Source organism: Zingiber officinale, chromosome 7B, assembly GCF_018446385.1.
Source record: "Zingiber officinale cultivar Zhangliang chromosome 7B, Zo_v1.1, whole genome shotgun sequence".
In the NCBI taxonomy this organism is placed as follows: Eukaryota; Viridiplantae; Streptophyta; class Magnoliopsida; order Zingiberales; family Zingiberaceae; genus Zingiber; species Zingiber officinale.
The window spans coordinates 98747253-98772066 of NC_055999.1; the positions used below are offsets into that span (position 1 = coordinate 98747253).

Consider the following 24814-nt stretch of genomic DNA (forward strand, 5'->3'; position numbering starts at 1 on the left):
CCGGATGTAGAACCTTAGATTAGTCATCTTAAAAAAAATGGATACCAAATAAAAATAAATTAGTATTACCTTCAAATTTTTACTGTGTAAAATCAAATTAATCAAATAATCAAAGTGAGTAATTCACCCTTTCTTCTGACTCAACCGGACCTAACATTAATTACATTATTGCTTTCCATTTTTTTTACCGTTTTCTCGTTCACGTAAATCCTTATGAAGGAGCTACAGCCATTTTTGTTTAGTATTCTAAGTAACTCACATTAATAAATTAAAATAAATTTAAATTTATAGGCTTAATTTGTAACCAAGCATGTAAAGTTATAAATATTAAATTCTTTAGTAATACACACTATTGTTATGATTTTTGTTTTTTTATTATCTGCATTATTTGATTTTCACTTAAATTTTAACTGAAATTAAAAATAATAAATAAAAATAAAATCTCAATCCCAAAATTTCCAACCACATGCTTGTGAGTAGACAAGTACCTTTGGCATCAATTTTGCTAAATTGTGGCTAGTGGATAATGGCGTGTATAAATATCTACAAGCAACAACAAAATAAATTTAAAAGGCATATTCCAAATAAAATTAAAATGTTTTTTATGGAAAATAAAATAAAATTAAAAAATTTTTATGGAAAAAAAATAAAACCATAAATCCCCCAATTGAATGAGCAGCAGCTCCACACTCCCGACGCATACTGACCACTAATCTTATGAGCAATGGCGACGGCCGGCGCTCTCCGCCTCGGCCACGCTTCCTTCTTTCTCTCTGGCCACCGGCGCAGGTCTCCTCCTCCCTCATTTCCCACTGGACGGAAGGTGCCAGCGCCCGCTAGGGCTTCGGCCCACCTGCACGATCTCTTCGTCGGGGTGGGCGTGGGACTCCCCTGCACCGTCATGGAGTGCGGAGACATCATTTACCGAAGCACCCTGCCCCGACCCACTGGCCTCACCCTTACCGCCCCCGGCGTCGCCCTCGCCGTCGCCGCCGTGTCCTACCTCTGGGCGACCCCCGGCGTCGCACCCGGCTTCTTCGACATGTTCGTCCTCGCTTTTGTGGAACGCTTCTTTCGTCCCGCCATCCACAAGGTATTGCCTTTCGATTGATGCACAATCTTATACTTTTGCTTCCCTTTGTGCGCCTTCCGATCCCTTGGTCTATCGCCTCGCTTGGTTCCGTTATGCAGGATGATATTGTGCTCGGTAAGAAGCTCGGTGAAGGCGCCTTCGGGGTCGTCTATAAGGTCTCCTTGGCAAACCCCAAGCCTTCAATCAAGGTGCTCTCATAGTAATTTCCCAAATCATGTTGATTTTTTCTCAATTCAGTTGTTGGATTATTTCACTGGTCTAGAGATGTAAAGAGGGCTGTTGCCACCGGCACGGCACGGCACGGCACGGCACGACCGCTTGCACGGAACGGCACTTCCGCCGACACGGCACCGCACAGCAACCGGCACGGCACAGCGCGGCATGGCACGGCCGCCGGCACGGAACGACAGTCGGCAGCACGGCACGGCACGTTCGCCGGCACTACACGGTACGGCACGACAGTCGGCACAACACTGCACGCCACGGTTCCCGGCACAGCGCGTCATGGTACGGCGGGCGTTACGGCACAGCACGGCACACCGGCACGGCACTGCACGCCACGGTTCCCGGCACAGCGCGGCATGGTACGGCGGGCGTTACGGCACACCGGCACGACAGTCGGCACTGCACAGCACTGCACGTCATGGAACGGCAAGGCAGCCAGCACAGCAAGGCATGGTAGGGTCGCCGTCACGGCAAAGCACGGCACGCCGGCACGATAGTCGGCACGGCACGCCGGCACGATAGCCGGCACGGCACGCCGGCACGATAGCCGGCACAGCACTGCACGTCACGGCACGTCCGCTAGCACGGAACGGCACAGCAGCCGACACGACACAGCACCACGCGGGGCATGGCACTGTCGCCGGCACGGAACGGCACTGCCGCCGACACAGCACGGCACGAACTGGACTCGTGTCATGTCCAGTCCAAGCACGGTCCATTGACACCACTACTCTAGTCATAGCAGTTTTCATGTCAACCAAGCGAGCATGACAGGGCTAAGCTCCTGTTTAGCCTAATCCCTAATTCTTGTTCATTTGATTGGTTAAAAGGAAGGCGATTTGGTATTGAAGAAAGCCACCGAATATGGAGCAGTGGAGATATGGATGAATGAGCGTGTGCGACGAGCCTGTGCTAGCAGCTGTGCCTATTTCTTGTATGGTTTTCTTGAGGTACTCTTCTCTTATGTTCTGGGACACTGTCTTTTATCAACTCGATTTCTTTTGGGAAGAAACATTGCTTGATGTAACAAGTGCCGTGTGTTACTTCACAGAACAAATCTAAAGGGAAGGGTGGAGATGAGTACTGGCTCATTTGGCGTTTTGAGGGTGAGGACACACTTGCAGATCTCATCCAAAGCAAAGAATTCCCCTATAATGTCAGTATACTTTTGCAACCATTGTTCCAGTTTCATGTGCTCTATTTTTCTAATGTTGTTCTATCTCTGTGCTGCTACTCAGTTTAGCTTTTTAATTTTCCCAAGTATTTCTGAAGAGTATGTTGAACCCCATGAAGCTTAAGTATCTCTGAAGAGTTGCCAAATTAGATGAAGTTTTTTATTAGTTCAACCAGTGTATGGAATAATTAATTCTTTTAGGGGAATCAGTTTATGAGATTTTTTCCTTTTTGCCTTTCATAAAACACCTTTATAAGTAAACAGTTCAATATGACAAGGAAAAACTACAATGAAGTGATTCAAGTTAAGCCAAAGTGATCTAGCTAACTTCCGCAATAAGCATAATCTATGTGACAGTATGATACCAGTGCACTAATAAGCATAATCTAACTAAGCGTTGGTTATAGCTTCTAGTGCTTGTCACACAATTTTTCTCATCTCTTTCTCGGAAGATATGCATTTATGTTCCTTCGAATAGTTGAAAGTAACCGAGTCATTTTGTTGTATCTTGATTATTTATGTACTGTTGCAATAACTTAGCAAGTGATACCTTTGTTAAAGAAAAAACTGATTATAGTGAATCAGGCTCCAAGTGATGTGATTTTAAAAGCTCAACATTCATCTTTAAGATTACATTAATGCTCATCACACTAATCACAACTTTTGGATCAGTTCTATTACATTGTTTTTTCTGAGGTTCTTATGTTGTCTTGCCTTTTCGTAGCTGATTTTATTCGCAAGTTCTATCCTACTATTTCTTAATTTGCCCGACATCCATTTCTTCAGGTGGAGGCTAAGATTCTAGGAGAAGTTCAAGATTTGCCAAAGGGATTACAAAGAGAGAACAAAATTATTCAAACAATCATGAGGCAACTTTTGTTTGCTTTAGATGGTCTTCATTCGACAGGGATCGTCCACAGAGACATTAAGCCTCAAAATGTGATTTTCTCAGAAGGTGGAAATTGTCATGTCATAGTTCTACACGGTTGAATTTATCTGTTTGTAGATGGGTTCTAATCAACAATAACTATAATTGCAGGGGCTCGAACCTTCAAAATTATCGATCTGGGAGCCGCAACAGATTTGCGAGTTGGTATAAACTATATTCCCAAGGAGTTTCTGCTCGACCCACGGTATATATATCTGATCTTGCATATTTCTGTTCTATTATATTTTTGATATCTTTATCCAAAGGAGTTTATACATAGGTAGTTCTAAAACATTCTAATTGTTGTTGTTGTTAGGTATGCTGCACCTGAGCAGTATATCATGAGTACACAAACACCCTCTGCACCTTCTGCACCAGTGGCTACTGCATTATCCCCTGTTCTGTGGCAGGTTCATCGATATGCACATTTTAGTATTCATTTATGTGCCAAAAGGATGAAACAGTTATATTTTCATTTGTTTTTACCAGAAAATTAAGTCAGTCTTTACTCTTTTGGCGTTTTTGTTCTCAACAGCTGAACTCACCTGACAGATTTGACATTTACAGCTTGGGCCTTATTTTCCTTCAAATGGTATGTTCTCAAAGTCTCAAGAAATGCTTGTCTTACCAGAATGTGCTAGTCAATTCCCAGCAATGCACACACATACAATCATTCACTATGAGTATTTTCTTGTTCAATCAAATCATCGAATGACTTTCTTTACCGTCATTGTGAATTTATAAGATTAGACCCTTATAAGCCTTAAGTGAGGGAGATCGTAACTCCCCAATTTAGTCTTATAGGTGAGTTGAGAGCTAGCAAAGGAGTTTTAAAAGATTAGATGAGGTTAGCTACTATTAAGTTAGGCTTAAGCATTTTAACTTCTTGATATACTATTTGTCAATCATCACAAATATTGCTTTTGAGTAAAGTAGAAGAATGAGGCTAATTGCTACTTCTTTGTTCAGGTATTTCCGTCGCTACGGTCTGACAACAGCCTTGTACAATTTAACCGTCAGCTGAAGCGCTGCAACTATGACTTAAGTGCATGGAGAAATCTAGTGGAGCCCCGTGCCAGTCCAGATCTCCGAAAGGGATTTGAACTGCTAGATTTAGATGGAGGCATTGGCTGGGAGCTTCTCACTTCCATGGTTCGTTATAAAGCGCGCCAAAGAACCAGCGCAAAGGCTGCACTAGCTCACCCATTTTTCAAACGTGAAGGCCTGCTCGGTCTGTCCATTATGCAAAATTTAAGGCTTCAACAATACCGCGCGACGCAAAAGGACTACAGTGAAGCTGCCAATTGGATTATTAAGTTTATGGCAAAGTCAGGGACAGCATCAGAAGGCGGCTTCACAGAAGCGCAACTCCAGGAACTGAGAGTAAGTAGCCTTAACATTTCTTCCGCCAGTAGTCATATGAAAAAAAGACTAGCTTATCGCAGTTTACAATGCTTGCATTGTTTCTTCTGCCATTTTCTGATCTAGAGTGCAATGCAATGCAATTAACAGGAAATCAAGCCGAAGAAGGGCGGTTCGCAGCAGCGTAACTTGCTCGCTTCCATCCTCCGCGTGCAGAGGAAGTTAATTAAAACCCTAAATGAGAGCATGGATGATCTTAACAGACGGAGGAAAAGTATTTGGTGGAGTCGATGGATCCCCCGGGAGGAGTAAGAAAAGCTAAATGATATGCTGCAAATCTATAGATCCAGGGAATTGCTCCCTTGAAATGTAAAGGAATGTATATATGGCCTCGCTACTCAGCATATAAGAACAAGTTCCTACTCACCCTTTTGAGTCACTTGTGATCGACAGCTTCCTAGTTTGTATCTTCTTTATAGTGGCTGTTCATTAGAAGCTAGGTTTCAAAAGTTGAAGACTCAGGGCGAGACAATTGGAATTTTAAAAGGAAAGATCTTTCATCTTTTTGATTTCGTACATTCAAAATAATACAGAATAAAAGATGCATGAAAGTTTGTGGCACACTCGAGCCCATATCTAAGATGAATTTGAATGTTTTGAAATGGCAGAGGTAGTTAAGTTAGCTTTTCTGATGCACAGCAACAACATGGAGATCCATTTCCTTCAGCATGACGGAACGCCCACATGAGTCGCATGGAGCTGTCCGAGACCCGCAGATACTCTCATGTTCGGAGAGCCCTCTGAAACGATCCCGAGCATCAGCTGCTGCGGCACCAGCTTGGACCATATCTCCGCAGAAGCGACAAGTTACCAAACGAAGTGGGCACATCAAGGATTGGTGTTCGACCTGTCACATAAGAGAATGAAGGTCTCGTAAACAAGAATGAATTTTCTTCGCAAATACATATATACAAAGCAGTGTAAAAGAGGCATCAAAGGAACAATCTACTGAATTAGTAATCGTTTTTATGGAGAAACCTTGATGCACGAAATATAAAATGCCATAAAAGTACTAAGAGTTCGTAGTTGAAACAAAAGCGACAAATCAAATTCTGTGCAGTACAGATGATTTAGAGATCCAACAAAACAACAATGGCAAGCCAATGGGTCGCCTTCAGCAAATTAAGCTCAGTCATTACCATTATAACACCCCTCGCATTTTTTTTACTCTGATTGATAAACCTAGTTTCTCTCTTTTATTATATATATAGTTGTACCAAATTGCTTGTGTAAGGCACAGAATACATCCATCCAGTGCCATCTACAATGAAGAGAAGAAACTCCAAAAATCAAGTGGTTTACAAACAAGTAATTGATGGTAAACACTGAACAAAAGGTTTGTGACTAATTTTTACATGGAATAGGTAATTGAATTTAGTGACTCACATCCAAAAAATGTAAAGGTGGGAATCTATAAGATTAATATGCAATGATTGAGAGATCATGTATCTAGACCATTGAATAAACCATAATATCCTGACTAATTACAGGAAATATCTATTTCATAGAAGAGTAAGATTATGTAAAGTGATAAAATCAAATAGTTGTTGCCCAACTTCTTATAAAAGAAATCCAGAACCAAGATTGGCAACTGCATAGAGCCTAATAACACACAAGAAATAAACATGGAATAAGTAGCATACCATTTGTTCCGTCTCTAGTATCACTCCACACGGGCAATGAAGTGGTTCATGAAACACCCTCATGTGCTTCTCCAACTTTTCTTGCTGAAAGGCGTGTCCACATTTATCACAATGTACATGGTTTGCCACTTCCTCCTTTCTAAGAACAACTCCACAACCATTATATTGGCAAAGAACATTGTGTCGAATGCAATATGCTTCATGGAGTAAAATGGTGCGACTGGATATATAATGTTTGCAATTTCGGCATTCTACAGATTCCACATCAACTTGTGATGGAACAGTAGCATGTTCCCCGACCTTTTGCTTAATGTTGTCTTTATAAGCCACAGAGATTTTATACCTTGTAACACCTTCAAAACCAAAAACACCAATGCTATAGGTACCAGCAACCAGATTCAGATCCTTTGGCCTTATTATCAGAGCCTTGGAGCCCATCTCATGAGATGACCATTCATGGCGATGCTGGGTCGGAAATATCATTGGATGCCTTGATACATAAATGTTGGTATCTCCATTACCATCTGCATCGAGCTTTATTTCAATATTGATCTGACCAGATGCAATTTTATCTCTCATAGCATCCTCAACAATGAACTTATAGTAATTACACTCCCCTTTTTCAACAATTCCTTCTTCAATCTTTCCCATGATAAGTGGTGTAAGAACACGATCTTTCCCTATATTGTTGGAAGCAGAGTCAGGTCCCTCTACGTCAACTTCAATATCAGTTTCTAGAACAGAGACACTGGAAGCAGGTTTTAGCTGAAGAACCCTCAACTTGTAGTTTAGTTCACCATAACTGACAGTAATAATGTCACCTTCAGACAAAGTTGCATGTCTACGGAGAGTTGTCTCGAGCACGGCCTTATGATTGGGAATATCAGAAAAACCCATCCCTTCAGGTTGTAATTTTGCATATGTTCCTTTTGGTAAGCTAACATAACGCACCTCAATAAGAGGAACATCTAGACAGACACCAGAGAATAAATTGTCCCATACGTGGGGAGGTAGTTCCACTGAACCATCTCTTGCAGTAAACTCTAAAACTCCTGAATGAGTTAATCGGAATCCACTCTGGACATCAGCATCAGAATCTGATGGAACTGATTCATTAACCATCGACAGCCTAAAATGCATGGGGCCTTTATCCAGGGCACCTTGATCAGATAATTCTTGAAAGCAAGAAGGTGGAAGTTTGATTTTGTCTCCAAAGCCATCAAAAGATACAGCTTCAAAAGTTCGGGAAAATACAATTCCATTCCCGAGAAGCATGCTTTCTTCCTTTTGCCGCTCTGCCTGCAAGAAGAATTCAGTTTTATGCTGGTTCAAGTTATTCAAATAGGCAGACAAAGAAGTAGAAGCATTGTTGACAATATTTCAAATATTACTTCAAAAAATGCATCATTCCACTTAAAGCATCACCAAGAACCAAGTTAGTTTTCTTTCTTGAAGATTATAATGCTACACATAACTAAATTTGATTTTAAACCAAAAAAAAGTCGCAGTTTTTGATTAATTGGGATGCAGATTCACATGCCATTTGTTAAAGGGATGTTTAATATAACCAACCCACACAATCTCCAGAAGCTAACCAAATTTCATAAATCAAGCCCAGAAATATGTAACCGTTACTTAGCAAATCAAAGAAGAAAAACAAAGATGCACGAAAAAAAGCTCCTTTTTTTTTCAGCTACTCGCTCAAATCGCAATTAATAGCCCGGCAGAATAAAAGGATAAAGGAATATACAGAATAAAGAGGCGGAGAAAGAAGAGATGTAAGACCTCGAGTTGGGCGCGAGCGGCGTCGAGGCGCTTATCGCGCTGGGTGGCTTCGATGGCTTCGCGTTGGCGGGCGGCCTCAGCCTTGGCCCGCTGCTCCCGGTCTAACTTGGCCTTGGCTCTAGCCTTGCGCTCCCTCTGCTCCCTTTCCAACTTCTCCCGAGCCACACGCAGCTCGAAATCCATGTCGATCGGAATGGTTCAATCGGATCGAGGCACTCCTGCGCGGCGATTACCCTTTCTTCCTCTCCCCAAAAGTCCCGGATCGATGAAACAACAGGAACCCAGCGGGGATAGATAAAGATGCGAAGAGCTCCTCCTTTCTCGGAAGTCGGATTTCTACTGACGCCGGCGACGCAGCATTCGTTTTGGTGGGATTATAATCGGCGAGGCGTCCGATTTCTTGTAAAACAAGGCATAAGCAGAAGGCACGTGCATGCCGTGCATACGTACGCACGCGCGTTTGTACGAAGCATCGAGATGGTTCCGCTTCCGTAGACGTTTTATATCTGTATCCTTTTTTATTAAAAAAAAGTTTTTTTTATTACTTTAAATAAGTATAAAATATTAAAAGAATACTTATCCTAATTTTATTAAAACTTACAATAATTTTAATTAAAATCACTCTAAATATTTTAAATCAAATTCATTAGAATATTAGTAAAAATTGAGTGGATAAATAAACTACTTTTTTATACTCAATTGTAAGTTTTAATTGCTCTGCCTTCCTATAAAGTAATATAAAAATGGAAAAATAAAAATGAAATATTATTTTTAATAATTGCCTATTTAAAGTTGTATCAAAATTTCTTACTGAATTTCCCAAGTATATTGGGCTTAATGTAACAATGGGCCTGTGGACTGGGCTCGGGCTTCCTTTCGAATAATTCTTTTTATTTATTTTCTTTCCAAATTATAAATTAACAACACCCAAAAATAATATTATTTTTCTCCAAAAATTAAGTCGATCTTCAAATTTTTTTCCAAACTTATCCACATGTGTTCCAATACACATCATTCTTGCATTTTACACCCTAAAGTTTTGTCAATTTAATTCCATATAATTTCCTGACCCATCAACCTCGTCCAACTCTTGGCAACCAAAATTCTTCAATTCCACTTGCCGATCGATCAACCTCATCCAACTATTTTGAAGATCGAATGGGATGAAGACACCAGAAATCTTCTCAACCATGATTTTTTTATTCAATCAATAAATCACAAATGAGCATGTGGTCAAAATTGCAAATTTACGAAGCATTTGGATAATCTCAAAGAACTTGTCAATTTACAGTTGATCATCTATCAGAACACTGATCAGGTAAAAGCGTGCGTGATTTGCATCAGAAAGTAATCACGTAGAAGATCTAAGCAGTAATCCAAGGTTGGCCTGAATGATTTTGTTTCACCAATTTGGAAAAGAAAACGTTTATGTTCTTTTTTTTTTTTTTTGGAAAAGAGATCATCTGTAGTTGTCGGCTAGTGAAAATTAGCGGTCTAGAGATTTGCAGGTCATCAAAACCTTCCCCGCTATTATTTGTAGGGTTCATGGACTCTGAGAAAAGTAGTGGACCAAGAGACGCAAAAATTGATGGCTGCTTGCTTGTTTGCATTTGTATAAATTGGGAACCATGACATTTCGTATTTTGCCGGCAGATTACACGAGTTTCTCGTTAAAAAATCGGATATTGTTGAGCCAGTTTGGAATTTCAGAACTTGCTCCAGCTGGATAATACGGAAAGGTGTGAACTTTTTCTACCTCTCTGGTTCGCTGCTGCTGTAAGAAATAGAAGGAGACGAGCGGCTAGAAAAGCCTTGATGAATTCTTCAGAGTTTGCTGCAGCAGCTTCTTTTCCTGCCTCCTTCTATGGCACCTGCACATATGCAGCTGGGATTGCTGGTAAGGTTTCTCCTTAACGAAACCATGGCTTCTAGGGTTTATAGAAACATGAAGAATAAAAGAATGATTTTTGGGAATTCTTATGTCTGCGATCTTACCCGATTTCATGTTTTTACTATGTAAGTTTTGGAAAGGATTCTGTTTGGAGTTCATCCGTTCCCCTTACCTTGTCGTATGATTTGGGGATTCTTCCAATCGCAGACTAAAGTGAGAAAATAACAACTTCCTTTGATCTGTGTGCAGGCAATGTCTTCGCCTTCGTTTTGTTTGTCTCGCCCATGTAAGTTCACTTCATCAATTTGTTGTTCCTTGTTTGGATCTGTGCGCCCCAAATGCTTGATTAATTGCTTGAACTTGTTCAGGCCAACATTTCGACGAATTGTGCGGAACAAGTCGACCGAGCAGTTCTCGGGGCTGCCCTACATATATTCCCTCTTGAATTGCTTGATCTGTATGTGGTATGGCCTTCCTTGTGTATCATATGGTGTGATTTTAGTGGCTACTGTCAACTCCATTGGTGCTGTTTTCCAATTTGTGTATGTAGTCCTCTTCATACTCCATGTAGATGGCTCAAAAAAGGTGTGTGATTGATTTCCTCAAGTTGTTTTCAGCAATCGTTCCTAATACTCGCTTCATTTCTTCTGATAATTGCTCTGTTTTCAGCTGAGGATGTCCGCACTGCTTTTAGGTGTGTTTGGTGTTTTTGCCCTCATTGCTTATGTGAGCCTCGAGCTGCTTGACCACCCGACACGACAAGCATTTGTTGGATATCTAAGTGTTGCTTCACTCATCTCCATGTTTGCTTCTCCATTGCTTATCATTGTAGGTCTTCTTGTTATTCTTAGCAGGTCTCTGATTAGTTCCCGATGCCGACAATTTTGATTTGCCATTGTTCTTGTTTTGTTTACTTGATAGAATTTGGTGATCAAGACGAAGAGCGTTGAGTTCATGCCATTCTATCTTTCACTCGCAACCTTCTTGATGAGCATCTCTTTCTTTGTGTATGGGATGCTATTGCATGACTTCTTCATATATGTAAGTCTTCTGGAATCATGGAATCCACTGGCTGGCTTAGAGATACTGTTGTGTTTACTCAAAAAAGTTCTTGAATACATATTTCAGATTCCGAACGGGATTGGCACTGTCCTGGGAATTGTACAGTTGTCGCTGTATGCCTACTACAGCAGAAAATCTGTAGCAGCATCTGGCTTGCCGTTGCTGGCTTCGTACTAAGGTTAAGTCTCGACGAGGTTAAATATAAAATACATGTCACTTCCATGAATTTCTTTGTTCATGATTGCTGTCAATACTTTGTAAAGTATTGTAAGAGATACATTCCAGTTCCATATGTTTCCAATTTTCTACCATGCTTTGGGTTGTCTATATGCGAGTACAAGCAAAATTAAATCATATGTATCGCGCACAATATTGGCATGCTGAATTTATTTAGTCCAATCATGAATCATTTGTATCGTCATGGTTTTCCTCTATTCTCGTCGTCGTCTGGAGCATTTGTTAGACAGAATAAAGGTTGCATTTTGGTGGGAACCATCCATTGTAATATTCATGCTAAATGCTTTGAGAAACAAAGATAGTTGGTAAGTGAACACTGTTGACAGATAATTGTGTGTGCTCATTTAGCTTCTGGGGATTCCTAGTTCTATCTATGAGATAGAAACTATTATGGTACGAAGACAGCAACTCTAGGTGTTTTCAATTTACATATCTGCTAAAGAGCACAACACTGAAAATAGAAAGATATTTGTTTTGTTATTAACCAATATTAGACTTCTCGTACCAATATTAGACAAACCTCCAGGTCGCCTGGCTCAATTAGCCTAGGCGAGCAAGGTAGATCGGTAACACTGAACTTTGGCAGATCGTGCAAACTAGGCAAGTCATACAAATAACATTTCATATGAATCAAATACAAAGATATTTATTCCATATAAACTCAAGAATTTCTATTCCATTCCATAGGAATAACTATTTCATCCCTTTTCTATCCCACTCAGATGAACTGTTTGCTGGCCCAAAACAGAGTCGTCGATTACATAAATCAATTTGTTGCATAGGTGCTTTCTATGATGTGATCAGAGAACAAAAAACCAATTTGTTGCTTCAATATTGACAATATTTAAATGGATGCCAGGGTTAGGAATGGTCTCCGTGCTAGTTTAAGTGTCCTTCAATCAGCCTTGAGCTCATCATATGCAGTGTAAATGAGCCACGAGATTGGATGCTTAGGTTCTGACAATTTCTTCAAGGTCTTTATCAAGCAAGTTAGATGGCATCTTCTTTCTCAATAAAGACTATTCAAGCAAGATGAGGTTGATTCCAGTGTACTGAGAAAAAATGATAACGGTGAAAAGATTACTCGACTTTGATACCTATTCAATTGCCATAAACTAGATTGTATATCAACAAATACATGTATTCTACAGGAAGGATTCTATGAGATATGATGTGTGCGCGCTGACATAGTACATATAAACTAACAGTTTCTTCCTCTTTATGAATTCTTTCACATACCAGTGCGGTTTAGACACCTTCTGGTAAAACAAAATAAATAAAAACTAACTTAAAGAGATGGTGATGTTTGCATCATAAAGTTTGATGTGCAATTCTGGCCAACTCTGTTTCTAATCTGGTGCATGCCTGCAATTTGATCTTGACCTCATTTTGTGCTGTCCACTTCACTTCCTCCCTTCTTCTTGCAGTTAATGCCTGCACCACTTACTCTGTCTCCACTGTATTCCATTTCAGATCCATATATATTTTATAAGCAAAATTGCGTATCATTCCAAACTTGTTTTTCATTTGCAGAGTTGCCTACCACTTCAAGCTTCGTTTTAGCATTCATGTCCTCACAATCAATGGTAATTCTGTATTTCTGATCTCTTGTTAGAAAAGTTGCAAGGTTGATGATGCAGATATCTGTGTTTGTGGCTGTTCTATAATCTGAAGAGGCAACGAAGGCAGTAAAATGGTGTTCATAGTAGAAAAAGAAACCTTATAAATATATATCCACAAAGAAAAGGTAGCTGAGATTACGTTAGGTATTATTTAGGTCAGATTGTCATCCATATATGACTTTAATTCAGTGCATTTGAAAGGTTTTTAAAAACATAGAGAAGGGGAAAAAAAGTTGGGTAAAAATTAAATGGGTGCCCATCATTTGCGTTTTCATCATATAGGCTATCCATTTCTAATTGAATATCTAGTTTTTACAATGTGTAAAAGTTAGCAACTAACTTCTACAATATATTATTTGATCATTCGACTATATGTTATAGAAGTTAGTTGTTAGCTTCTATAACAATGACTTTATATCATTTTGATTTTGTTTATTTGAGTGATAACTTAATTAAAATAATATTTTAACGAGCATTTGATCATGATCAACCGTGTAGAAGTTAGTATGTAGCTCAAAAATTAGTTGTTAGCTTTAACAAACTTTATATCATTTTATTTTTATTTTTTTTGAGTAATAACTTGATTAAAATAGTATTTCAAGGAATACATTACATTTCAAATGAAAATAATATAATCATTGTGGCAAAAAAAAGATGAATACGTTTGCCCCCAACGTCTCCGCCAATTCGTCCCAAGGTTAATACGGAGGAGGTAAATCACAGGCGGCTACTAGCCTTTGGAATAGTGATTAGCACATAAGGGAGATATTTATCTCGATTTTGTCGAGATTCGAACCCCAGACCTCATTATGGAAACACCTCATATGCTAGCCACTAGACCCATCCGAGGGGACGAAAATAATATAATCATGATCAAATGGGTAGAAGTTAACATATAGTTTCTATACGCTCGATAACTACTATACATTATAAAACCTACATGCTAGCTTCTACAGTAGCATTGAATCCAACGGTATTTATGCTAGCTTTTTCAACCATGTTGAATCCAATGGTATTTTTAGGATAAAATTATGAGAGAATGTTCATTTGACATTTTTTTTTTAAAAAAAAACAAAGGGTAATATGGTATTTCTATTAATTTAGGGTACCATTTTGATTTTTGTTAAAAAAATAAAAATAAATCCCACATCTAAAATTTCTTTTAAAAGATAAATATTTAAAGTCATATTTTGAAAGGTAGTTATAAGCTTTTTTTTTATCATCATTTAAAAGATGTGGTGCGAGTCTTCTTTTTTATGGATTCTATAGGTAATAATTAAATCTTAAGAAAGTGATTATGCACTATGAAATTATGGATGCTTATTAGTCAATAGATCATCATGTCGATCCATCCTCAACCAAACAAATTCTTCAAGAATGATATTAAAAATTTAAATTTTAGTAAAATGTTGATTTGCATAGGATAGTATAAACGATGGATACATGATATCTTTAAATGATCTGGGTTTACCCTCATGCGCCTAATAGTCTTTTATAAAAGTTTTTTATTTTAAAATTTTGATTCATAAAAGAAAGATTTATTTAGAGGGAAAAGAATATAAAACAACATAAATATGTTTTTGTCCAAAAAAAAATGAAATATATCAAAAGAAATACTCCATCTTAGTTTTTTCATCTCAACAATATTTTTTTTTTTAGCAGACTACTCAAAATATAGTTATAGTAGTTATTGGTAAAAATACTCCATTGTTGGTTAAAATTATTATAATATTAATTAAAATTGCTCCGATTTTATTCAAAAATTTCTTTTTTAAAATTGCTTCAATACTAATTTAAATTACTAAAATACCGATTAAAACTATTTCAATATTAGTTAAGGCTAGCAATATTGTTTTAATAATTTTGATCAAAATTGATATAATATGTAGTATTTTAATTAAAATTATTTTATGTTCTACTAAGATAAGATGAATAAGCAAATTAATTGGTAACAAATCAAACTAATATAAATACAATTAATTTCATCGGTTTACCGAATTAGCTAAACTTTTCTTAATAGTACCGATGATGCAACATCAGTTGAATACTATTTTCTTAAAGTATTTTATCTATCCGAGAGTCGAGATGATGAATGTTGGGATATGATATTCATGTTAACTTTTAATGGACTCCGAGTCAGTGAGACCTGCAACCACAACGACGTTAGTACCGAATCAGGGAGGGATTCCTCGGCGATGACTCTCCGATGCTCAAGTCAGCCACTGATGATTTAGAAGAAGCCAGAGAACGAAGCAACAGAGTAACAGTAGCTACAGTAGAAATTATGCATACATCCGTTAAAGATTGGGGTCTTTATATAGGGCTCCTGGGGAAGCGCTGTTTTTCGAGGCGTGCACGCTTCTCAAAGCTTCCCCTGAAAAGACATGTCAGGAAAGAATCTCTGACGTCATACCTCAATGATTCGAGCATATCTCTGACATGACAGTGAAAGCTTCCGCCGTACAATGCTCTGCCTGACCATGCTGTCTGTCGATAGCACGGTTTCCCATGAGGATATCGGTTGATCCTCCTTTTGTCTGTTATTGGGTCGAGCGGGATGGTCGCTCGGCCAGCCATTAGCCGTTCGGGTGAGCTAGCCTTTGAGCCAAGCGAAGTGGCTGATCAGCCAACATTCCATTATTCGTGCTATATCTGCAAGTGACCACCGGTTCTGAGGTTCAATGCGAGTCCGAGCGGGTTGGCCGCTCAACGTATATCTTGTTCTGAGTATCGGAAGCTCGATCGGTATGCGACCAAGCTGTGATAATCATTTGGTTGATATCGGCTCGACTATCCTTCACACTGGTTGAGCAAGTGGGTCGTCCGATCGGCCAGCGATACGAGGGCGTTGACCGTCTAGATTTTGACCTCCACCATGACAACGACCCTTTGAGGAATGAGCCCTTTTCACCGGATCAGTATCTTTCATGTTTTGTGGGCATCTAAGGATCGAGTTTTAATTTTTGTATATTTTTTTTTAATAGATGATTGATCTAACCTTTGTTTTATAGGCATCTAAGGATCGAGTTTTAAGTTTTGTATATTTTTTTAATAGATGATTGATCTAAAAATGTTAGATTGATAAATCATCCGTTGTGAACATTTTCTGGATTTACCAAAATATTCAGTGAAAATTAGTTCATTTAGATCCGATAGAAAAACTCAGAATCCAGTTAGCACTTTGGACTAAGAATACTCTAAATAATACTAATTAAGACCAAAGAAAAAGATTAAGCACGTTGCTTATCCTCTTCCAAATCTATATATACATAAGAAAAGATCACCTCCAATTTTCCATCTTGATTTGAATCAATCGAAGAAAAGAGCAGTCTTGATTCATATGGAGGTAAAAGAGCACCTTCCCGTTGCCGTCGCCGCTAAAGCTCGGATTCGAACGAAAGTGGTCGCCGACGGAGTGTCGACGGGCTGCGGTAACCTCACCGGCTTCCACGCCGGCTATTTCCGCATCAGTCTCTCGCTCTGCGCCCAGGCCTTGCTCTGGAAGACACTCAGCGAGCCTAGCGGGGGCGCCGCCGGCGGCTCGCACGCCCTGCGGCACCTCGCCCGCTCGGTGCCGGCGGCCGCCCACTTGCTGCTCTGGTCGGTGGCGCTGGCGGTGCTGGCGGCGCTGTGCTTTCTGTACGCGCTCCGCTGCGCTCTGCGGCCGCGCCACGTGGCCGCAGAGTTCTCACACCACGTGGGCGTCAACTACCTCTTCGCCCCCTGGATTTCCTGGCTTCTCTTGCTGCAGGCGGCGCCGCCTGCCGCTGCTCCCCTGTCTCGCGCCCTGTGGTGGGCCTTCGTGGCGCCCATCTTGATGCTGGACGTCAAGATCTACGGCCAGTGGTTCACCGACGGGAAGCGGTTCCTGTCGCTGGCGGCGAACCCGACGAGCCAGATGACGGTGGTGGGGAACCTGGTGGGGGCGCAGGCGGCGGCGCGCATGGGGTGGCCGGAGGCCGCCACCTGCATGTTCTCCCTGGGGATGGTCCACTACCTCGTCCTCTTTGTCACCCTCTACCAGCGCTTCGTCGGCAGCACCAGCCTCCCGGCGATTCTCCGCCCCGCGTTCTTCCTCTTCAGCGCCGCGTCCAGCATGGCCAGCTTGGCATGGGACTCCATCGCCGGAAAATTCGACCTCGGCTCCAGGATGCTCTTCTACCTCTCCCTCTTCCTCTTGGCTTCCTTGGTGATCATTCCATCGATCGATTATCCATTCGATTAATTTCACCGTTTGAATGCCCCCATCAAATTAATTAATCGGCAGGTGTCGAGGCCGGCCCTGTTCCGGAGGGCGATGCGGCGGTTCAACCTGGCGTGGTGGGCGTACTCGTTCCCGTTGACGATGCTGGCGCTGGCGGCGACGGAGTACGAGCAGGAGGTGAAGGGCGGCGTCGCCGACGCACTCATGCTCTTCCTCTCCGCCCTCTCTGTTCTCGTCATCACTGTACTCGTCGTCTTCACCGTCTTAAAGGCCGGCGATCTTTTCCCCAACGGCGACGACCCCTTCGCGCCGCCGCCGCCGCCGCCGCCGCTTGGGTCGTCCAATCATTCGTCCCGCTTTGAAGTCGCATGCTAATAATTTAACGAAATTAAAGTACCGATTAATTGCATGATTATTAGCTAAAAATAAGTGATTAGCCAAAAATAAGTGATTAGGAGTAGTGTACGGATGAGAACTTTTACGTCGTGATTGGCCACCTAAACTGGGACACACTTGCCAAGCAGGCTTGGGCCGTATGTATGTTTGGGATTGGGCCCAATTGCAGCCCAGCACAAATTATATTTTATTATTATTATTTTTCCATATTTTTCTTTTGGCATTGAAGAATTTTGATTGAGTTTTCAGCTCCTCCAGATTTTTTTTTTAACAATATTATAAATTTCAGATCCTCGAGTATTTGAAATACGGAAAAGAAGTATTCTCAAAGGAGTTGTAAATGTATCCGTTTACCGATCATTGTCGGTTCTAGAACAGTTAGACCTATATTAGATGTAATAGTACCACTATTAAAAATATATATAAAAAAAACATTGGGTTATGCGGATTCTCCGATATGTTTCAAAAATTGTGTATGAAAGGTGTAACCGTGTAGATATGACATTGCTAGTAGAAAGAAGAGTTTTATTTTTCACGGATCTTTCTTTGTTTCTCTATCAATTTCAAAATATAAGTTTATGGTAGAAGGAGTTCCGTCTCCTCAAGAAAAAAAATGCTATTTTAGATTCAATGAAATTACATTAGATATCAATCTACACTCAAATTATAGAAATAATATTCGTAAATTTACAGTTGACAAAATATTTTTCATGATTTATCCGTCCATGATATTATGGTGGGTTAGATGCATGGGACAATTTAAAATGAACTATCTCATCTTTTGCTCTAATAGAAATAATAGGTGCAAGACTTATTGCCATATAAGAAGAGCTATTATAAAAAGAAGGTAGAGATTTAAGACGAGGGATAATACTCGAAACTTAGGACATTCTTGTTCTTGATTTATCAATACATCTTTTTTTTATATAGTGTGATATTTGGCTTAAGTTGATAAAAATTTGCTAAAATGGGAAAAAGTAGAATGATATGAAATTTTTACAAAATAAAATTGGATCAAGTTAGAGAAAACTTACAGTGAAAAGTTGAAATAGGTGTTCTAAATACCATAGAGAATTTGATAATTACGTGCACAATTATATAAATTATGGCTTTTGTATATAAGAAAGAAGTCATTACAATACAAGCAATCTATTAACCCAAATAAAACAATGGTTGATCAACAGCCAAAAGGCCAAATAAGGTCCTTGATTTTTCTATTGAAGTCCCATAAAAATAATCTATTCTTACTTTGTTGACAAATATATTTGTATATGAATTGTATTTTACTAATTTATGAATATTGTAAATGGTATGCTTTCAACAATTTAGCTTTATTTTATCAATATTGTAAATGATATTCTTACTTTATTTTACCATTTTTTTTAATTTGTCAATCAAATTCTTTTTTAAATTTCTCACTTTTTTCACAAATTCTTTTATTAATTTAATTTTCCCACCATCTCCTTCAATTTTCTTTATAACTTCCACCCCTCCCTTCTTCTCCAATTCCCTTCCCTCCCTTTTCCTCTTCCTCCATTCCTTGCCTTCATCAAGGTTCTGCTGCTCTGTTCTTCCCTAACTCTCTCTCCCGTTCTAACTCAGTTCATTCTCCTGCAAATTCCGTGGAAGATCTGCCGGATTCTTCTCTAACACCACCATTCCTCCATCAAATCCATCTCAAAATCCAACCTTTCTTCGAATCTTAGCCAAAAAATCTCACCTTGAATCTTGCATCATGCCTTTCTCGTAGATGTCGCCTATCCTAAGTGAAATCCTTCTCTGCGGGTTTATGGTCAATTCCGCACTCCGGCGAAGAACTCACCTCGTTCAGTCCTTCTCCGTCGTCTTCCTCTACTGGTTCTACGTATTCTCATGATCAACTAGAAGCTCCACGGATCATATGCCAAAACCTTATCGGTAGTAGTTACTTGAAACCTATAAACAATCTAAAATTCCACCAAAAATCCCATTTTTTCTGAAGATATATCGCAGATCTTCCATGGCTTCCGGGGCCTCGTCTGGATCGAGCCAGCTGCTGAATCCTCACTCGGAAGAGGACTTGAGTTCACTGAAGAAGCTGAAGCGTAAGATATCGAATCGGGAGTCGGCGAGGCGGTCGAGAATGCGGAAGCAGAGGCAGTTGTGTGAGCTTACGGAGGAGGTGAGCCGACTACGGAGTGAGAAGAGCCAGCTGATTTCAAGCTTGGGCGTCGCAAAGCAGCTGTGCGCAGCAGTGGAGACGGAGAACTCTGTGTTGAGAGCACAGGTGATGGAGCTCGGCCGCAGGCTGCAGGCTCTTGCCGGCATACTCAGCTACGCCGGCGGTTGCTGCCACATGCTCTACCATTGAAGCGATCAGAGCAGAGGATGAAGAGAAGTCATTCGTATGTGTGATTTGTGCTTGTGGTTGTGTGGTTAATGTACTGTGTCTGTTATGTGTAGCCATGGCTGGAAGACAGTGGTGGATCCAGAAATTCAAGTATAGAGGGACAATTTATGTGGAACAAGGGACGATATTCTCTATCTCTATTAGTGGAATCCTATAATACCAGGGGTTCCACTCCCGGAAAGGGGGGGTGACCGCCGATGCCGCCACCCCTCTGGATCCGCCCCTGCTGGAAGATGTGCTTGCTTGTGTATCAAAATGCAATATGTAAGAAATGGAGGTTTTTTTTGAAAATAATTGTAATTTGCCTATTTGTAATTGTGGCTTTGTCACCTTTAATCCGGTCCGACCATGTCCAATTAGGGTCATATCTAGAAGTGTAAACGAATCGAATCGAGTTGAATATGTAGAAAAATCTAAGATTTGAATTCGATTCGAAATAGGTATATTCGAGTTCGAGCTTGATTCGAAATTCAAAAAATTTAAAATGTTTGATTCGAGTTTGGTTTGAATTAGGGCTTGGGTTTGAGTTCGGCTCGAAATATTCGAATATGTTCATGAACTATTCGAATTATTGTTCGAAAATAAGTTCGAAAGGCTCAAAATTTATTTATTTAATATATATTTAATTTATATTAATAAATATTAAGGCTCGCAAGTAGCTCGAACAATATAATTTGGGCTCAAGTTCGGCTCGAAAAAAAGTTCGAATATGTTCGAGTTTGACTCAAATTCGATAAATTCGAATACGAATCGAATATTTTTCGAACCGGCTTGATTCGTTTGTAGCCCTAGTCATGCCTATCGCGGGCTGAGTCGTCATGCTTGCAACATCGAAGTTACGACCGATATTAATCAATGAGAATCTCACCATTGATAATCAAAGAGACGAACAAAAACAAAGATCAAACACACAACTATGTTTAATCTATGCTTACTAATGAACAACTACATAAAGTTACAAAACGTTGAGAGATAAATCAATGAGATGGTGTCACAATTCACTAGCAACATTTGATGTACATGAACAAAACAATGTGAATACTTAGGTCCATGATCAAAGAAGTTGAGTCTTCATGTTTGTTTGAAAAGACAGTGAACGATTAAACTATGGGCATGTCAATTCATAATATCACTTTTGCTGATGTCCAAACTTTGCTTTTTCGCCTAATGAATTTAGATGGGCGGCCACTTTCAATCTAGATGCCTACCCACACTTAGGGTTACCCGGTTGCGCATGAGGATGATGAAAGATATCCTCGAATTAGCACATGTACTAACTAATTTGTGTTGCTTTCTTCTTGTTATCTAAACCCATGCAAAGTAATGGTGGACTGAATTAGTTAGGTGTATTGCCAAACATGCAACATGTCACCAACTACATGCACAAAGAATTAGGTTGTTGGTTGATGAAATCATCTGTAATGCAATTAACTTTTGCATCACTGATCTAAATATCAAGTAACTAAGAGCTTAGATTGGTGGAATTGATTAGAATGTGAGGAAAGCATTCATGAAGAGGTAAGCCATTTCTAATAAATAAAAAGAAAAGGCAATGTGTAAATGGTGGCTTATTAGATTGATCTGAGACTTTAGGTGGCTTTAATGATCCCTGTAATTGGATGAGGATTCAAATACTTTTTCTTTCATTGGATATTTGGTGGTGGAATGCATGGAAGAAGCACCACTGTGTTTGGATTGCAACAAGAATGTTTATGAGTTGTGGATGAGAAGATTTCTTTTCTGTTATTATTATAAGTGAAGAATAATTAGATTTTTTTTACTGTCCATGTTTATATTACATCACTATTCTTTCTCTATTGTGTAACCAGTCATCTTTTGCAAAGGCAATTGGTGCTAAAAGGAACATTCAAGCAGATTATGTGAAGGCAGTCGAAAGATGCAACAATACGAAATTAAACATGTGATTTTGTTTCCACATAAAGAGAGACAACAAGGCCTTATGAACTATGAACTTGTATTTTCAATTTCAAGTGAGATTTTCAAAGACTTTATTTATCTGATATTACTCCTGTCTTGGGTAGGGCTTTAAATGAACCAACCGTTCGTAAATAAATTTGGTGTTCGACTTGGTAAGAGCTTGTTTATGTTCGTTCAAGATACATAAGATTAATTAAACAAACAAGCTTGAGCAGCTCGTTAAGTTAAATAAACAAGCTTGAACATATATGTGTTCAACTCGTTAACGTTCGTGAACAATGTTCATGAACAATGTTTACGAACCATATTCATTAATAAACCTCTTTTCAATATATTAAATAAACAATAAAATAAATAAATAAATTTAAATTATCAAGTTCAATAACCAATCAAACAACTAAAAGTTTCAAACAATCAAACAAGTTTAAATTGAGAGTTTGATAACATTTAAACAAACCAAGCTCGAACCAAGCTCAAACCAAGCTTGAATTGAGAGCTTGATAACATCTAAACGAACCAAGGTCAAGTTAAGCTTCAAACAAGCTCAAGCTCATAAAAAATAAACCAAGTCAAGCCTGAACACTCATTTCAAAAGCTTGGTTCATTTTAAGCTCGGCTCGGCTCGGCTTGATTACCTTATCAAACAAGCTTGAACACCCCAAAGCTCGGCTTGACTTGTTTACAGCCCTAGTCTTGGGTGTATGTTCAGAAATTACAGGCATTGTTTTCTGATGTCAAATGCAATCAAATTTGAAGAAACTGATACTGCTATTACTGATGCAATTTAGTTTCATTGTCAACAGAAGATGATTTGCCAACAAAAGAAGGCAAAAGACTAATTATATCCCTCAGCAGGTCCTGTGTCAACAACTCCCATGTTCACAAAAAATTGAAGCAAATAATGTTCAGTATTGAAAATGGAAGAAAAGGGTTGACAAATGTTTTTGTGGTAGCACTTTGCACCTGAACTGATACTGAATTCGTCAGTTGTCCCACAAAGGTTTCACTGAATAAGTTTATGGAATGTATCTTATTGTTGTTCTAGAGCAAATATGCTTTTGTCACCCATCACAGGCTTCAGAAGCCTGACCTGCATGAATCTAGCACGCATTCCATCTTCTATCCTTCTATGAAGCTCATCGTCCAGACCTTGCTCTCCCGCATGGGCCAAACCATCACAAACCAACTTATATGTGAACTCTCGAGGGATAGATCCACTGGACACCATCTCAACCAAGAGATCCCTTGCTTCCCTGACTCTTCCCGTCTCACATAATGCGTGAATGACAGGCGTATATGAACTTGAAGAGGGAACCCCGTGGCTCCGTGACACCATGGCTCTCATCATCTCGATGGCCTTGTCAATCTGGTTAACAACGCTGTAGTACCGAATGAAAGAGTTGTATGTGATTCGATTGGGAGAACAGCCCTTCACAAGCATATCATCGAGCAGTTCATGTGCACGCTCAATCCTGTAGGTCTTGCAGAGACCATCTATCAAGCAGTTGTAGGTCACTACATCTGGAACGAATCCATTGAATAACATCCTCCGGAACATGTGATTCGCTTCCCAAATCCTCCTCGTGATGGCCTTGCGGCAGCCGGTCTGCAAGCTGCGCTTGCAGTATGAGCTGATCAGAATGGTGTAGGTGAAGGTGTCAGGGCGGCATCGCGCGCCCGGCAACTCCATCTGGTCAAGTAAAATCCTCGCCTTTTTGAAGAGGCCAACGCGGCATAGTGCCGAGATGATCGTGTTGTATGACTGGGCGTCGGGCTTGCAATGGAGCTGCTTCATGCGGTAGAAGGCGGCGAGAGCCTCCCTGGTGAGGCCCTCCTCGCCGAGTAGCTTGATCACCTCGGTGACGGTGGCGGTGCTGACAAGGCGCTCATTGGAGCGAAGGAAGCGCCAGAGTAGGGGGAGGCGGTTGGCGCGGGCAAGGACGCGGGACATGTCGCGGCAGGTCAGCTCGTCGTGGGGGAAGCCGCAGTGCGATTCCACCCAGGAATAGAACTCTAGACCAGCAGCGACGCCGAGGCCAACGGATTCCGGGTCGCGATGTTTGGCGGGTCCACGGGAGCCGGCGGAAGAGGAAGACTCGAGGCGGAGGCAACGCTGTCGGAGTGGGGAGCGGTGACGGCCGGAGGTACGCTGCCGGCCGACGGAGCGGGGAGAAAGGAAGAAGTAGGTGGGGATGGAGGAGAGGGCGTCGCGGACGGCGTCGGAGGTCCAGCCGCGGAAGCGAGGTGACGGGGGAGGGAGGGGCCGACGCTGGAGCAAGACGGCGACGGCCTGCCGTACAAGAAGGCCTTGGCGGCGGTAAGTGTAAGAGACAGCGCCCGGCGAAGCGTTTGGAAGGGAGTCGAGTCGCATGACTCACTTCGCGTCTTCGCCTCGCGATCGGCGGCGACAGGACGGGAACGTGGAGGATGCTGCGGCCGCCGCATGGACGGCGATTTCGTACGACATTAATTTGAATCGGATCGGATCAAACGCGGTTGAAGTCCGTATTGGTTCCGGATCATGAATCCGAAATGTCAAAACCCGACCACAGATAAAGTTGAGCTAATGTTAATACATGTGAAAACGGAGACCGAATTCTCTGGCCAACTTTTTGTCGATCATAGGATGATTTATAATATAATTATGATAAATAGGTAGTTGGATTGTTGGACGCTGAGTAGGAGAGGCCTTCAATCATTCATCTTGATCCAAATTATAATCTGGATGAGAAGGTGAATCACAGAAAGAATCGCAACTAATTACGTCCGTGATCCATCCGCGCGAACATATATATATATATATAT

General features: G+C 40.6%; 6 protein-coding genes across 6 annotated transcripts; 4 read left to right on the top strand and 2 right to left on the bottom strand.

Annotated features, from left to right (window-relative positions):
- Positions 1 to 671: 671 nt before the first annotated feature.
- On the top strand, positions 672 to 5221 carry LOC122006488 (serine/threonine-protein kinase STN7, chloroplastic-like). The gene is made up of 10 exons (XM_042562016.1): positions 672 to 1093; positions 1192 to 1281; positions 2149 to 2268; positions 2370 to 2474; positions 3279 to 3447; positions 3532 to 3625; positions 3737 to 3830; positions 3956 to 4012; positions 4390 to 4803; positions 4933 to 5221. The coding sequence occupies exons 1-10, from the start codon at positions 725 to 727 to the stop codon at positions 5092 to 5094; spliced, it is 1674 nt and encodes a 557-aa protein (XP_042417950.1). The 5' UTR covers positions 672 to 724; the 3' UTR covers positions 5095 to 5221.
- A 138-nt stretch (positions 5222 to 5359) lies between these two features.
- LOC122006487 lies at positions 5360 to 8672 on the bottom strand. The gene is made up of 3 exons (XM_042562015.1): positions 8271 to 8672; positions 6486 to 7784; positions 5360 to 5689 (listed from the first exon to the last, which is right to left on the bottom strand). Exons 1-3 carry the CDS (start codon positions 8451 to 8453, stop codon positions 5462 to 5464), a joined length of 1710 nt encoding a protein of 569 aa, XP_042417949.1. The 5' UTR covers positions 8454 to 8672; the 3' UTR covers positions 5360 to 5461.
- Positions 8673 to 9834: 1162 nt separating this feature from the next.
- On the top strand, positions 9835 to 12507 carry LOC122006489 (bidirectional sugar transporter SWEET2a-like). The gene is made up of 7 exons (XM_042562017.1): positions 9835 to 10167; positions 10411 to 10447; positions 10530 to 10746; positions 10831 to 10989; positions 11083 to 11202; positions 11290 to 11401; positions 12320 to 12507. Exons 1-6 carry the CDS (start codon positions 10086 to 10088, stop codon positions 11398 to 11400), a joined length of 726 nt encoding a protein of 241 aa, XP_042417951.1. The 5' UTR covers positions 9835 to 10085; the 3' UTR covers position 11401; positions 12320 to 12507.
- Positions 12508 to 16384: 3877 nt separating this feature from the next.
- LOC122003969 (S-type anion channel SLAH4-like) lies at positions 16385 to 17889 on the top strand. The gene is made up of 2 exons (XM_042558926.1): positions 16385 to 17271; positions 17350 to 17889. The coding sequence occupies exons 1-2, from the start codon at positions 16423 to 16425 to the stop codon at positions 17659 to 17661; spliced, it is 1161 nt and encodes a 386-aa protein (XP_042414860.1). The 5' UTR covers positions 16385 to 16422; the 3' UTR covers positions 17662 to 17889.
- Positions 17890 to 19431: 1542 nt separating this feature from the next.
- Positions 19432 to 20340, top strand: LOC122003970 (bZIP transcription factor 44-like). The gene has a single exon (XM_042558927.1). It carries the CDS (start codon positions 19682 to 19684, stop codon positions 20030 to 20032), a length of 351 nt encoding a protein of 116 aa, XP_042414861.1. The 5' UTR covers positions 19432 to 19681; the 3' UTR covers positions 20033 to 20340.
- A 2558-nt stretch (positions 20341 to 22898) lies between these two features.
- On the bottom strand, positions 22899 to 24448 carry LOC122003971 (pentatricopeptide repeat-containing protein At1g77405-like). Its single transcript, XM_042558928.1, has one exon. The coding sequence runs from the start codon at positions 24378 to 24380 to the stop codon at positions 23040 to 23042; it is 1341 nt and encodes a 446-aa protein (XP_042414862.1). The 5' UTR covers positions 24381 to 24448; the 3' UTR covers positions 22899 to 23039.
- Positions 24449 to 24814: the final 366 nt, after the last annotated feature.